The sequence below is a fragment of the Tamandua tetradactyla genome, chromosome 9 (genome assembly GCF_023851605.1).
Source record: "Tamandua tetradactyla isolate mTamTet1 chromosome 9, mTamTet1.pri, whole genome shotgun sequence".
Lineage (NCBI taxonomy): Eukaryota > Metazoa > Chordata > Mammalia > Pilosa > Myrmecophagidae > Tamandua > Tamandua tetradactyla.
Window position 1 is genome coordinate 76021134 of NC_135335.1, and position 16119 is coordinate 76037252.

The 16119-nt window shown below is 32.8% G+C and overlaps 1 protein-coding gene across 3 annotated transcripts in view; it reads right to left on the reverse strand.

The window, feature by feature from the left end:
- Nucleotides 1-345: 345 nt before the first annotated feature.
- CDH9 (cadherin 9) overlaps nucleotides 346-16119 on the reverse strand; it is an 87134-nt gene continuing 71360 nt past the window's right edge. For 2 of the 3 annotated variants that reach the window (XM_077115128.1, XM_077115130.1), the window contains 5 exons: nucleotides 9008-9144; nucleotides 8419-8540; nucleotides 5978-6095; nucleotides 5607-5858; nucleotides 346-833 (listed from right to left, as the gene is read on the reverse strand). In XM_077115128.1, the coding sequence (XP_076971243.1) occupies nucleotides 346-833; nucleotides 5607-5858; nucleotides 5978-6095; nucleotides 8419-8540; nucleotides 9008-9144 (1117 nt within the window). The remainder of the gene's footprint in view (nucleotides 834-5606; nucleotides 5859-5977; nucleotides 6096-8418; nucleotides 8541-9007; nucleotides 9145-16119) is intronic. The other variant, XM_077115129.1, reaches the window with a different exon arrangement.

A 16119-nucleotide genomic window follows, 5' to 3' on the forward strand; every position in this document is an offset into this window, starting at 1 on the left:
GTAAGTTAGTTAAGAAAACATTTATAAAGATCTTATATCTAAGAAAAGGCACAAAAAGCCTTTTAAGCATTTTTACTAATTATTGATATGATATACTTTCCTTCAGATTGTTAGGCAAAGAGGGTGAACTGGTTATTATTAATTTTCAAAATCTATGTCATTCGTATTCATTCACAGAAACTGACTGATTAAGGAAATCTTTACTAAGACAACACCTACGTATTCCTTGTCATTTCGATTTTGTTTTTGTTTTTTTTGTTTTTTTCCTCACAGGAAGAGAATACGGCCACCCAATTTAGTAACAAAGACAGTATTTTCACTGATATTGATCAAATCACACAATACTTAGTCTCGGTCGCTGTCATCACCCCCGTACAGATCTGCAAGTTTTTTAAAACGGGGTCCCCAGTCGCTTAGGTAATCATAATCTTGGTTACCATCTGCTGTTAGAGATTCCAAAGAACTGAGTGAATCTGCTATGGAATCATTCCCTTCATAGGCATATGTTGCCAGGGAATCATAAGGAGGTGCGCTTGGGTCTGAGTCGTTTTCTTTTAATCTTCGATGGATAAAGTCTTGTACATCAATATTTTCCCACAGAGGCACAGTTCTCCTTATCTGAAAAATAGTTTCAGGCATTACGTCCCTTCTAAGTTTGCTGTCTTCTCTTGCTTCCGGATTTCTTAATGTGCCAATGTCAAAAGCTTGCGTGTCTTCTTCCCCGCCGCCTTCGTCATTGTACGTCACGATGTTGTCTCGGACGTCATCTTTTGAAATGATCAGAGGTTCCTTTTTCCTTTGCCTCTTCAATGCAGCAAACAGCACAACTAAAACTATTTAAAAAGTAGAGAAATAATGAGATTCCATCACACAGGATTAAATTAAATTTGGTATACTTTTGTGTACGAAGGTTGCATGGTGCAGAAAGTGTTAGGATTGTTTGAATTGAAGGAGTAATTATCCTCTGTAAGAAAAGACTGCCCTGAGACTGTGATTGGATGTTCTGTATTGATATAGGTGCAGATAACACAAGGTCATTAATTTACTTCCAAGACTCACTCCCCTGTGGGGCTATGATATTGAAAAAGATTTATTCAATTATGGCTTTTACACTTATCCAAGTGCAAATCCCTGATTCCTCACTTTCCCCCAAAGCACATTTGTTTGCAATACTAAAATCCTGAAGCTTAAATTGTTATTATGATTAAGCTACAGTGGAATATTCTTTTAACGACCCAAGGGAACATATTCAATATAATATATATATATACAAATATGTATCTAGAGGTATAAATATATGTATTATGTAAGTGTAAGTATGTACACATATGCAATATATAAATACATATATATTTATATATATATTTATATTGCATATAAATGGATCCATTTTACACATATGTGTATCTCATATCTATTTATTTATTCATTTACTATCCTGGTTTTCAAAGTCTGCTGATATATAGGATATCTGATAAATCTGAAATATAACTCTAAAAACTACTTCTTTTATTTCAAATCATACTCCTCTTAACTTGTACTCATCTTACAAGATAGTGTAAATATTGTCTTGTAAATGAGGAGTTCCTTAATTTTCACAGTTGCATTCAAGGTTTTGGATTGAAGCGTTACCTGTAACTCCCATTATCTTGTCGTTTTTATGCTTGTATACCTATTCTGTGAAGTTAACTGTGAAATTTACTGATGCACGGTATACTTATTCATTGCTATATTACTGGAATTTAAATTGTTATTGTATATTTTACAAAATACAATTGCATAAAAATTATGTTGTGATTCACAAAATACATGGAAAAAAAAGAGAAAACACTTCTTTTCCCAAATTTAATTCGTTTGCTGAAAATAGGTCATGTCTCCAGTTTTATAAATGGGAAAGGTAAGAATTAAACACATTTAGAAAATGTCCCCAAAACACATGAACATTGCTGGGAACTAATAAAAACTAAGTTTACCTTACTCATAGGCCAGTTAACTCTCTCATCAATGCTATTTATATTTCCTTGAAAAATAAGAAAACATTGATCCTCAAAATTATCATTCCTTTTCTCAGTCTTTGTACTTAGGCCAAACAAAGCAAACTTGTTGACATTGAAAGTTTGTTCTAACATAGACCTTGTGGCCCTTTATAACTAGACAAAAACCTGTCCAGTAGTATATTCATGTTGGCCAGCATACTTTCCTCAGTTGCTTCCTAATTCATAGAAAGATTTAAAAAAATTTCATCAGAAGCACTTTCATTTAACCTCCACTGCACAAACTTTGGCTGCTGAGCTATGTTCATATTATTTGCTAGACTTTTTTTCTTTTTTCAACTCTTCAGTAAAAGTGAGGCGTGTCTATAGTCTCTCCTATTAAATGGAGAATATAAAATTAATTAAGCTTGGGGTTTGCCCTTATGAAACTTATTCCTGCAAACAAGAAGTTAAGCTTGCTTACAATTATGTCCAAGAATCACCCCTAGAAAACTTAGTTCTTTTTTGCTCAGATGGGGCCTTTCTCACTAAGCCAACTCTGCAAATAAACTCACTGCCCTAGCTGGGACACGACTCCCAGGGTGGAGCCTGGCCTGGCATCGTGGGAGTAAGAAAGCCTTCTTGACCAAAAGGGGAAAAGATGAAACAAACAAAATAAAGTTTCAGTGGCAAGAGATTTCAAACAGAGTCAAGAGGTCGTTCTGGAAGTTATTGTTATACATTACAGAAATATTCTTTTTTAGTATTTGGGGAATTAGAATAGCTAATTGAAAAGACCTGAAACTGTTGATTCTCGATAATGAGAGCTTGTGATTGTAAAAACCTTGTGACTGACACTCCTTTTATCCAGTGTATCAGCAGATGAGTAATAAAATAAAGACATTAATAAATAATGGGGGTGATAAGGGGTATGGGGTATTTTGGGTTTCCTTTTTTATATTTATTTTCATTTTTTTGTGTAATGGATATGTTCTATAATTGATTGTGGTGATGAATACACAACTGTATGATGATATTGTGAGCCATTGATTGTATACTTTAGATGGATTATATGGTATGAGAATATATCTCAATAAAACTGCACTAAAAGTAAAAGAAAAATAGCATTAATTAAGACCATGATAGGCCAGAAATTCACAAAATTTGAATGAAGCACTAGCAAAAGGGTATTTTTCTAAATTTAATATCAATTGAACTAATGTATAAATTCTCTATTTTTGTAAGTAAAATAACCACGTAATCAAATTATTTTGTTGTCATTTCCTATTAGAGTATTATTTGCTATCTTAGACCTTAGAGCATGTTTGTAGTTTCCTGGGTGCTTGGTTAAAATTGTCTGGTTAACCTCACTAGACTGGGGTTATTAATCTGGTGTATGTGAATAGAATCCAGACAGGCCATGATAAGGAATAGAAAAAAAAGTGGATTATTATTTTCACTAATTTGCAACTGAAATTAGGATTTTTTCTTTTATGACTATAGACAACAAACTATAGTGAAAACTAATAGCATGTGTGACTAGTAAACCAATAGAAATCAGAGATATTTTATAATGAATTTTGCGTAGCTATTGTTGTCATTTTATTTGCCACTAGAACATTCCGCTTATGCTTTAATAAACAGGCAATTTTTTGTTTAATTTGGACAACTAGATTTGTTTTTTGTCTTATATATTTATTTTTATGAGTTCAATTTATTATGTGGAGGAAATCTACAAGTATCAACTTTTGAAGATGCCCATGGGACCAAAAAAATCTTGTCTTGACTTTATTCCTTCATTTTGCCTTCTTTCATATTTATAAACTAAGAACTACATTCATTTAAATCCCAACAGGGTAGCCTTACAATAATTGCCCATCTATATTACCAAGTATATTGCAAAGAGAAGATATTCTTACTATAGAAATGCGGTAAATATGACCAGTCACCCTTGTAAAAAATTGACATAACAAGGTGGATGGATGATTCAGCGGTAGAATGCTCGTCTTCCATTGAGGAGACCTGGATTTGATTCCCAGACCATGCACAACCCCCAAAAAACTGACATAACACAGGAATGTGATAGTAGTATTTGATAATGAAATTTTCTGCATCAGAAAGTTTTAGCTAAAATGATAAAAACATCAATTCTTTTAACCAAAATAATTTAAAAACATCACTCTTCACTGAGGAAATAAGTTTGAAAGACAAGAAATAGGAAATGCGTGCCTTAAATATTGCTCAGGACAGAAAGTTGGCAATCTTTGAATAAAAAGAGATTTTTAGGATTTCTGTACAGAGAAAAATGTTATGATTTGATAATGTTAGACTACCTGATTTTGCGTGTGTGTGCATGTGGTAAGGAGGATGTCTTGTCACCTATGGATGGATGCCAGCATATCTCTCTGTAGTGCATTCTTTTGGAAATAAAAATTCAAATTTAAATATACATATTTTCATGCTCTCAATCAGGAAAACAAAACGGTCTGAACAAATAAAACAATATGAAGTTAGTAGCAGTTAGCTAAATTGTAAGCCAAATTTGAATCTTTTTAGGAGCAGCAGGTAGAGGTGGGTCTGCTAATGGCCACGGTGATAGTGATTGTGTTCTAAACTGCCCTGAGAAAACGCTTTTCTAGTTGGATCATCTCAACAGAAACAAATGTTTTCTCTTCTCTTTCATCAATACCCCATTGAAGTCCTGCAAGGATATCTGGTCAACGGGGTTTCATCCAGATAAGCTTGAAAGGATTTGCAGTAAATATGTGCCAGTACATATGAGCGTTCAAACATAAATTTGGCTAGCTCTCTTCCCCTAAGCATGAATATTTTGGGATGAATATTTGATGGCAAAAATTTGGGGGGGAATGTTTTACAGGGGGACAAGTGTTTAATTAAATTAAATGTGTTATCCTTAAAGGCATGCTAAAACATTTGATATCGGAAACAGGACGTTATTTAGAAAACGCTGCAGAATTAGGTATTACCACAATGTCATAGTGATATTTCAAAAACAGAATTGTCACTTCAAATTTGATGTACTGCACCTACAAATAATAATTTCTATGAAAAAATGTTATTGTGATAACTTTAATGCATTCGCCAGTGAAACACCTGATTTACACAATTTCGTATTTGTTAAGCATTTTGTTTTTAAAGGTAAATCTGTCTTTTTGTTTAGAATAATAGTTAGAAAGGAGAATTTTAAAGTTGAAAAGCCTAAATGCTGGCTAATTGAGTGACTTCAGGCACGTTATTTAACCTTCATGTATAAGAATAAAAGTTTTTATCTTGTGGAGTTGATGTGAAGATTAAATCAATCATTAGTTCAAACATCTTAAGAACGGTGATCATGACTAGTTAGCAATAACCTCTATAAATTTAAAATATAACTTAACATATAATACAAATAGGGTTAGCTATTTTTTCTTGATTTTCGGTCCCCAGAAAGTTACACATATCCCCGCTGACAATATTTAATTTTTTTTTCAAATTGAAAGTCGAATTTTATTTAGAAGTTAAAATAACGTAATTTGTAGCCATAAAGAAGAGTGCTGTTGAGCGCACAATCACTAGGCAAGGCTGGGTGAGAATTTTGCAGGCAGAACGAGCATTCGGAGAGGCATTGCTTACTAAGCAGTATGACGACACAGAGAAGAATGGCGACGAGAGCGCCGGTGCTCAGGCCAGCAGAGAGCATCAAGGCTTCGGCATTGCAAGACTGCAGGTTTCCGTGAGTGTCACAGGCACACACGCGGATAGTCAGCGTGCCTGTGCTGCTTTGGATGGGATAATCGTTGTCAAAGATTAAAACTGGCAGGAGATAAGTGCTCATTTTGTTGCGGCTATACCCATCTTTTCGAGTCAGGATTCCTGCTGTATTATCTGAAACGAAAGAGAAAAAAAAAAAAAAGAATAAGGAGAAAAGAAGAAAGCGTAAGCAAACTTTTGAATTGTGCATCCTTAGGTCTGACAAATTTTACTTTTAAAAAAATGTTACATACCTTTATTGTCCACAATGGTGAAGTTTGGATTGAGGGGAAATTCTGGCACAGGTTCAAAGAAGAATTTGTGGCCTCGGGGAGGATCATCTTTGTCCATGACACTGACTGTCTGAATCAACTGGAGCCAAAAACAAATTAATTAATTAATTAAATAAAGCAATAAAATATAATGGAATGGAATGCAATGCAATATAATAAATAATATAATATGTAAAATATGATTTTGCTATTACAAGACCTTTTTTAATGAGTGTGTTTGCTTTAAATCTTCCAGAAAACGAACCCAAGGAATTTCATGGTTGGGTCCTATGTTACTTACATTAGAATGAAAAATGTCCATCAATATTAGTTTACAAGGCATCTCTATGAATCCTGATCTGATTCCCTGGCACCGCAGTGTCCAACATTAAAGTAAAATTGAATCACTCCCATAGCTATCCTTTGAAAATTGTCTTTAAAACATCTATTTTATTGTTCATTGTTACCAACTTGATGCCTCCAACAGATAATAATTTTCTCAGAGGCAGAAAGCATAACTGAAACTTTTTTAAAAAATACAAGTGCTTAACACAGCCTCTCCGAAGATTAATAATGCAATTAATATGCATTTGGGAAAAATGAACAATTTATCATAGAATTTCAAAGGAACTGATTTAAAGTTATGGGGCAACATAACCACAGTTATACTATGTATTTTATTCAAACCACTTAATTTTATTTTAATGGTATTCATAAAGTTTAGATGGATAAAAATATAAATGTTTTAAAAGTTTTGTAAAACAGTTTTGAAGTTGAAAAGTCATAGAACCCTTTGGTTGTGTTCAATATCGGTAAGATGACGTACAAATGACAGACTTTGTGGAAATATTCCATTAAGCATGTTAGGTTGGATAAAACATGAAGGTACTCATTGAGGTTCTTGCTTTACTAATCCTGGATCTGCCATCTGTGTGATTTGAAATCTCGGTAATTTAATTACCCTTACTTTCAGATTCCTCTTCTACAAAAATAACAGTTGCATCATTTCCAGGTCTAATAGTCCAATATTCTGTGAAGAATAATTATTTGAACTTCAGAGTAGTTGAATTTATACAATTTCTCAGTTCTTTTGCCCCTTTTATAACTATACCACCCTGAATACTCAGTCAGTGATCAATACTTTTCTTCCTTAATTTGATATTAACTCTAACTTTGTTTTGCTCGGGTCAAATGACATGCAACCTTATGTTGTTTTTACACAATGCTTCTGTCTGTGTTTGAGCATTAATACAAACTTAGCAGTTATTTTTTCTTAGAAAATTGGAGCAAAATGTGTGAAAAAATTATATAATATCTAATAGTTTTGCTTATCCAACTCCTGATCCTGGGTATCAAATAATAAATGTAATTTTAGTATTATTTTAAATCATAAGCCATATCTTTTTCTTTGATTGTAAGACTCTGGTTTTTTGAAGTGATTGTATGGACTACTGTTTCATCATGTTTTGAGAATGTATATATCAGTATACTTACATATATAAATTTAACTTAATGTAAATAAGAAAATGATGTTTTGTACCAACTATGTGAAATTTTAGCATAGAACTCTAATAGTAATATCATATATTAATATAATTGTCCAATATATCAGATCTTATATTAATATTATATCAAGATTAATGTTAAATCAAGGATTCACATGAATCAAAAAAAGATGAGTCCTAATAGATAAATGAGTAAAAATATTTATAGACTATAAAAAGAAAAAAAAATGGCTACTTATTTATGAAAATATACTCAAAGTTGATAATTTTGTAAGGATGAACACAAACTATTTTGGAATATTTACACTTTTGCAGACATTTAAAATCAATGCTGCCTAAGTAAATAGGCAATCAAAACATTTGGTGGAAGTATCACTTGTTATAGGACATATGTGGAGAGTTATTTGGAAGCGACTGATTTAATTTAATTATTTCTTATTGAGGACTATACCAAAAGAAAATAATAATAGGTGATATATAAATACAAATGTACTTTAAAGTACATTACAGTTTTAGAGTAAAATAAATAATACTCTATTTCTATTGTATTCATGAATATAACCCCACATTAGCATAACAAAGAGTCTAGGCTAATGTTTTTTATATATGTAATATTACTAGATGCCTGGCATATGAATTTTAAAATATGTTGTAATCATTATATTATATCTTATTTCCCATATTAAAAACAATCTTGGGTTTGATTCCCAGAGCCTGTCCATGTAAAAAAAAAAATCTTAAAAATTAGCATTTTAAAATCAGTGTGTGTTATTTGGTAAGGTGTGATAGACAGGTGGCAAGGAGGGATGACAACAGATCATTTGAAAAAATTAGTGCAAATAAATTAATATAATCTCATCTGCTATTTTAAGAGAAAAGTGAAAAAAAAAGAGAACATTTTATATTAGTTTCATTTACCTGCCCAGGTTTTGCATTTTCACAAACAAATGTTTCATAATATGTGGCAAATTCCGGTGGATGGTCATTTATATCTAAAATTCTGATGAAGACAGGGATATGGCTACTTTGTTTTGGGTTATCTGCAATGAAAACATGTATAAGTTTTCAGTCTCATTTACAGAGAAACAGTGAAATCATTTGATCCATTTGTAACTTAGCAACAGATCAGTTCTGTGATATTCACTTCCTCGATTGGATTGTTTAAGAATATCTCAGATTGCTACATGGTCCAAATGGAAAACATAATAAAAAGAGCAGAAAATGATTGGGAATGAATTATTAGAGTAGGAAATTTCGTTAGACTGAAATATTATTTTTTGAAGGTAAGATTACATTCCTATCCTACTGTAAGGTGTGAAAGAATCAAGTTTAAAATAAATAATTTGATAACCATGAAATTAGCAAATCAGACACACCCCAAATAATTTCTCTCAGATTTTGCTAATGATAAAATTATTCTAGTCCAGAAAAAAGAAATTCCTTAATCTCGTTATTTTACCGACTAGGTGAAGGACAACAGGTTCAGATGGCTTTGTCTCCAACTTACTTATTTCTGTAGCTGTAATGGTGATATTGTGCCAAGGGGATGATTCCCGGTCAAGGGGCTTCAAAGTGAAAATAGAGCCATTTTCTGAGTGGATACTAAAAACTCGGTCCATATCCGTGTGCCGATCCACCGTATATCTGGTAGAAAACAGTCACATAAATCCAGATGTTACTTATGATTAGCAGAAGAGCTAATATTCCTTAAAGTTGTGTAGAATTCATACAATGATATAGCAAAGATATGACCTTTATGATGTTAAAAGCTTTCTTGCTTTTTTTGTTTAATAGAATTGCAATTTAAACAATGTACTATATTTAGCTGCTTCCATTATTGCTATTCTCTGATTAATATACTTTGAAGTCATTAATTATATCCACAAATTATTTATTTATTTATTTATTTATTTATTTATTTATTTATTTATTTTTGATTAGAGAAGTTGTGGGTCACCAAAATGATCATGCATAAAATAAAGGATTCTCATACACCAGCCCACCACCAACACCTTACATTGGTGTAGGACATTTATTACAATTGATGACAGCAATTCCATAATTGTTCTATTATTTTTAACATAGTTACCTTTGTTACAATTTGTGAAAAATAATTAAAATCATACAATTAACTATGTCCACAGTTTAAATTAAGTGTACTTTTCTGATATACCAGCCTATTATTAATGCTTTATATTAATGTTGTACATTTGTTATAATTTGTGATAGAACATTCTCATCCCTGTACAATTAACTAAAATCCATCATTTAAAAATGAGTTCACTGTTTTGTACAGTCCTATGTTTTGGTGGACTTTTTTTTTTCTATTTTTCAATTTTTATTCTAGTAATATGCACATCCTACAGTTTCCCCTCTTAATCACATTCACCTCTATAGTTCCACGTTGTTGATTAAACTCACAATAATGCACTATAATGCCCGTTACCCATTTCCAGACCTTTCCCATTAACCTAAATAGCAATTCTGTACAAGTTAGGCATCAACTTCCCATTCTCTGTCCCCAGTCTATCTCCTGGTAACTTACATTCTAGTTTCTCACTCCATAAGTTGTTTATTAAAATTAGTTCATACAAGTGAGGCCATACAATATTTAACCTTTTGTGTCTGGCATATATCATTCAACATAATGCCTTAGAATTCATCCACATTGTAGTATGTATCCGGACTTTGTGCCATTTTACCGCTGAATGATATCTTATTGTATGTATGCACCACATTTTCTTTATCCATTCATCAGCTGACAGACACTTGAGTTTCTTCCATTTTTTGTCAGTTGTGAAGAACCCCTCAATGAACTTCGATGTGTGTCTGTTTGAGTTTCTGCTTTCAGTTCTTCTGGGTATGTAACTAGCAGCAGGATTGCCAGACTAAGTTATACTTAACTTCCTGAGGAGCCACCAAACTGTCTTCCTCAGAGGCTGCACCATTTTACATTTCCTTCAGTGATGAATGAATGCTCCTATTTATCCATAATCTCTCAAAAACTTATAGTTTTCTGTCTTTGATTTTTAATAGTGGCCATTTTATTGGGTGGGAAATGATATATCATTGTGGTTTTGATTTGCATTCCCATAACAGTGATATTGTGTATCTTTTCATGTGCCTTTTAGTCATTTCTGTCTCCTGTTTGGAGATATGTTTATTCAAGTCTTTTTCCCCTTTTAAATTGGATTATTTGTCTTTTTTCAGATATTAAAAGGAAAGTTTTTAGTCTTTTGTCATTGAGTATGATGTAGTTCTAGATTTTTCATATATGTCCTTTATCATGTTGAGGAAGTTTCTTTTATTCCTATTTTTGAAGTGTTTTTTATCAAAAATGATACTGAAAATTGCCAAATGTCTTTTTTGCATCAATGGAGATGCATTGTTTGTTAATGTAGTGCAGTATATTAATTGATTTTCTTATGTTGAACCTCCCTTATATACCTGAGATAAACCCACTTGATCATGGTGTATATTTCTTTTAATGTGCTGCTGAATTGTTGAAGATTTTTGCATCTATATTCATAAGAGAAATAGGTTTGATATTTTCTTTCCTTGTAGTGTCTTTATCTGGCTTTGGTACTAGGGTGATATTGGCCTCATAGAAAGAGGTAGTGTTCCCTCCTCTTAAATTTTTTCAAAAAAGTTGAGCAGGATTAGTGTTGATTCTTCTTGGAGTGACTGGTAGAATTCAGCTATTGAAGCCATCTAGTCCTGGAATTTTCTTGTTGGTGAGTTTTTGATGACCAATTTAATCCCTTTACGTGTGATTGGTCTACTGAGATCTTTTATTTCTTCTAGAGTCAGGATAGGTCATTGTGTCTCTCTAGGAACTTGTCGATTTCATCAAGGTTATCTAATCTGTTCACATATAGTTCATAGTATCCTTAAGATACTTTTTATTTCTGTGGGGTCTGTAGTAATGCCCCCATTTCTGATTTTATTTATTTGCATCTTCTGTGTTTTTTTCTTTGTCAATCTAGATAAACGTTTGTCAATTTTATTGCTTCTCTCAAAGAACCAATTTTTGGTTTTGTTGATTCTCTCTCTTATTTTTTATTCTCAATCTCATTTATTTCTGCTCTAATCTTTGTTATTTTCTTCTTTCTACAAACTAACTTGGGGTTAATTTGCTGTTCTTTACCCAGTTTCTACAGGTGTGCATTTAGGTATTTCATTTTAGCTCTTATTCTATTTTAATGAAAATATTTAGGGCTATAAATTTCCCTTTCAGCATAGTTATTGCTGTATCCCATAAATTTTGATGTATTGTATTCTCCTTTTTGTTCATTTTAAGATATTTACTGATTTTCCATGCAATTTTTTTCTTATACCTACTAATTGTTTAAAAGTGTATATATAACTTCCATATATTTGTGAATTTTTCAGTTCTCTGCCTGGTATTGGTTTCTAGCCTCATACCATTAATGATCAGAGAAAATGCTGTGTATAATTTCAAAATATTAAAATTTACTGTGATTTGTTTTGTGACATATCATGTAGTCTACCCTGGAGAATGGCTATTGAGCCCTTGAGAAGAATGTATATTCTTCACTTTTGGGGTGTACTTTTCTGTACCTATCTGTTAAGTCTGCTCATTTATCATCTTATTAAAATCATTTGTTTCCTCATTGATCCTCTGTGTTGATGTTCTGTCTATTGATGAAGTCTCCTACTATTATTGCATAGATCTGTATTGCTCCCTTCAGTTTTTTCAGTGTTGGTCTCGTGTATTTTGATGCACCATGGTTAGGTGCATAAATATTTATGATCGTTATTTCTTCTTAGTGGATTGCTCCTTTTATTAATATACAGTGTTCTTCTTTGTCTCTTATAACAAATTTGCAATTAATGTCTCTTTTTCTGATATTAATGTAGCTACCTATGTGCCTTTTAGTTACTATTTGCATGGAATATTTTTTCCAACCCTTTCACTTTCAAACTATTTGTGTCTTTGCATTTAAGGTGAATCTTTTGTAAACAACATATAACTGGACCATGCTTTATTATCCATTCTGCCAATCTGCATATTTTGGTTGGGCATTTTATCCATTAACACTATTCTTTTGGCAGATTTTAAGTGAAACTTGACCTACTTATTTCACCATAAGCCTATTGCACTGTTTGATACACATTGAAAAGTTAGGCATTACTTAATAGGGCCGATAGCATTAAAAGTGGAAATTATATTAAAATAATCAATGGCACATAAGAAGGTGTGTCCATAGAATCTGGTATAAATAAATACAAAGAGACCGTTGTAAAATAAATTGCTCTGGAGAGACTCTCTTCGGTGAAATTCTCAGCAAAATCAATGGTCTTACTCTAAGTTATCTCTCCAACATTTATCAATTATGAGTGAAATGATATATTACCCAGAGACTTCTGAAACTCTTCCTTGTCAGAGGTGCCTATGGAAGATGCTGTTATAAACTTTATGCCATTTTGTTGTTCTATGGTAGTGAAAATATGTCCCTCTATCCCCCATGATAATATGTTCAAACTTTAATCCCCAGAACCTGTGAATGTGTTAGCTTACATGCAAAAATGTTTTGCAGCCATGATTACGGAAAAGGACACTAAGATTTATTACTGATCAGTAAGATTTATTACTGATTATTAATATGTGTCCAATGCAGTTATATCAGCCCTCAAAAGTGGAAGAGCAAAGCACAGGAGTGAGACAGAGAGATATGACAGCAACAGACGGTGGAGGGCCTTGAAGCGTGAAAGTTGTTTGACTCAGCATTGCTGGCTTTGATGATGGATGAAGGCCAAGGAATACATACAGCCTCTATAAACCAGGAATGGCCTTCAGCTGACACCCAACAAAGTAGTGGAGACCTGAGTTCTGCAGCCATAAAGAATTGAAATCTTCCAACAACTTGGCTGAGCAATGAAATGGACTCTCCCCCATGATCCCTATAAATGAATATAGTCCTGCCTGCACTGACACCTTGATTTTAATCTACTGAGCCTTACATTGGGCTTCTGATCTACATAATAGATCTTGGATTTCTTCCCATTTGTAATGAAGCCAAAAGTGGAAAATAAAAATCCTTTTTGTCCCCATTGCTACTTGTCCTGGTAATGAGAATAAGAATTACTATGATTGAAGTGTAGCTAATAATTCTAGCATAATAAAAGTTCAGCTTTGATTCTATTGAGGGTTAATAAATAGTCCTGTGTTTCTGGAAGACCTACCCTTAGATTTAACCTTGAAGGGCACTGTCTTTCAAGGTAAGAATGCATGAGGAGAATCACCTTGATTATTTAGAAAAAGCTCACTTAACATTAACCCTGCAAACTCCCAGGTCTATATGCATAAAATTTGCCCTAGTGCAAAGGATGCCTTATAATTTGTCAAGGTCCAGAGGTAATTTTCATTTATTTAGCAGCCAATGTTCTATTTTAAAACAGAATAGGATGTTCTGGTTTACATATTAATAATAAATACAGTGGATTACAAGAAATGACCAGAAAGAGCCTGATAAACACTTAAAACAGAACAAAGCTATCTCTATGTTCCAGCAGATGGTCTATTATAATAATATTTTATTGATCTCCCTACATTGAATTTTGAACAATAAGTTAAAAAGAGACCACTGGCATAAATTTTTATGAATAACTTCTGCAAGGACAAGGTCCAATCATCTAGACAGTAAATAACACTTGAAAATATATGAAACAGCCTGTGGAAGTTGAACTCTGGTTTTTGTTTTGTTTGGATTTCATTTTTTATGTTCCACATTTAACAGTCAAACACAGAGCATATCCCTGTATTTTAACACTGTGGGAAAACATTTAAACTAAGTTTACAGACTCTGGAACAAATCAGCAATATGAGGAGACATACAAAGATAGCATTCCTTCTCTTTTACTGGATTGCTGTTACTTCTTTTTCCTGCTAAGTCAATAAGTTAGGTGAAGGACTTGATTCTCCTGCTCTAACCAGTGCTTTTCATAAATGTCCTTTTTGTCTGTGGGCTATGAAATCATTATTTCCCCTCAAAAAAGAATATGTGATCATACAATGGAATGATTTATAATTCAATTTGAATAAATAGTTCAATGTTAACAGATATTAATGGCATTTTTAAAATATTATTTTACTTTTTGTAACAAAAGCAAATTGGAGAAGCACAGCTATTTATAAATGAACATCCCTGTTCCAGTTTGTGTTTCAATTGAGGCATAACTAATATTCTAGCCAGCAAGTTTGTTTTGTTACTACTCACTTTGACAGCAGTAGGAAGGATTTTCTTTTAAACATGATTGAACTTTAAATATGCTGAACATAAAAGTGGTGTGAAAGGAGGCAACATGTTCTTTTAGAACCTGTAAAGCTATAAACAACCCTATAGCTTGGGAGATTCATGATTGCTAATGAGGTGAAGTGAAGCTGACAACAGCTGCTAATTGTAAACATAATCTCATGTTGCGAGTGGCAGATGTATTTCGAAACTATGTTTGATTAATAGCCTTTCTGGTTGGCGAAAATTAATTCACAAGTTCTCCCTGGGAAAATATTCTTTGGTGAAACTTAGCATGGCCTGTTTCAGCTCTTGGGATCAGAAATCCTTCTAGAGACCACCAGAGCTAACAAAACAGTCCCATGTTGTAATAGTGCATCCTTGTCGAATTGATGCTGGTTTTTCTGCACACTATATTTGGGTACCTGAGCCTATTTTTGCATATGTGGGTACATTTCCTATGCTTAAAAGAATCAGCCTATATGCTATATTGTCAGGTATAACAACAAATTGCAAAATAGATGGTGTAATTTGTGGGGAGTTATTTGAGATTAATTTGTTTTCCCATTATTTTTTCCCTCTTTGTCATAATTCTAGAGACCTTATGGTTGAAACTACACTCTGTTCTTTCAGCAAGATTTGGTACCTTATACAAAGAACACATTTCTGAGAGAGTTATAAACTTAAAAATATGTCAGTCACTTTTACACACTGGAAAGCGAAGTTGCAATTTTTTTATCATTGTTTGATCCAGAAATTTACTCCTAAAAATATATGGATAGACCCACATACATATAATCTCCATGCAGAATGAATTTCCATCAAAATGAAATCAATTCATAAATGACATATCACCTATACGTTTTATTCATGCAATAGAAGTTTAATATGTTTAATGTCAATAACAATTATTCAAAATCATATATTCAGACAAAATATATGAAACAATGATTTTTTAAACATTGGACACCAGGAACCAGACAGTAAACCCTGAAAGAAGAGAGCTGGATGAGGAGTTTCCAGACCACAACAAAGGAAGTGGAAACCCATGCCAAGTCTATCTCAAGTTGAAAAGAAAATGCTAAGTGCAGGGAGAAATAAGTGGCTGGTATATAAAAGCTAGAGTAGTGTAGAGGAGAGAGTTGCAAGATCAGAGCACGCATGAAAGGATATTGCATGAGACCACAGAGTAACTAATAAAAGGATTTAAAGGAACAAAATTATGAGCTGGCACGTGACCAGGAATATTTCCAGTTGTCACTGGCCAGAGTGGAAAAGGCAAAATTAATAGTGCTTCGGGTCAACTACTCAGAAATGTTTTACTTAATTAATAGGGCAAAATAAGTCCTAGACAAAGACACCT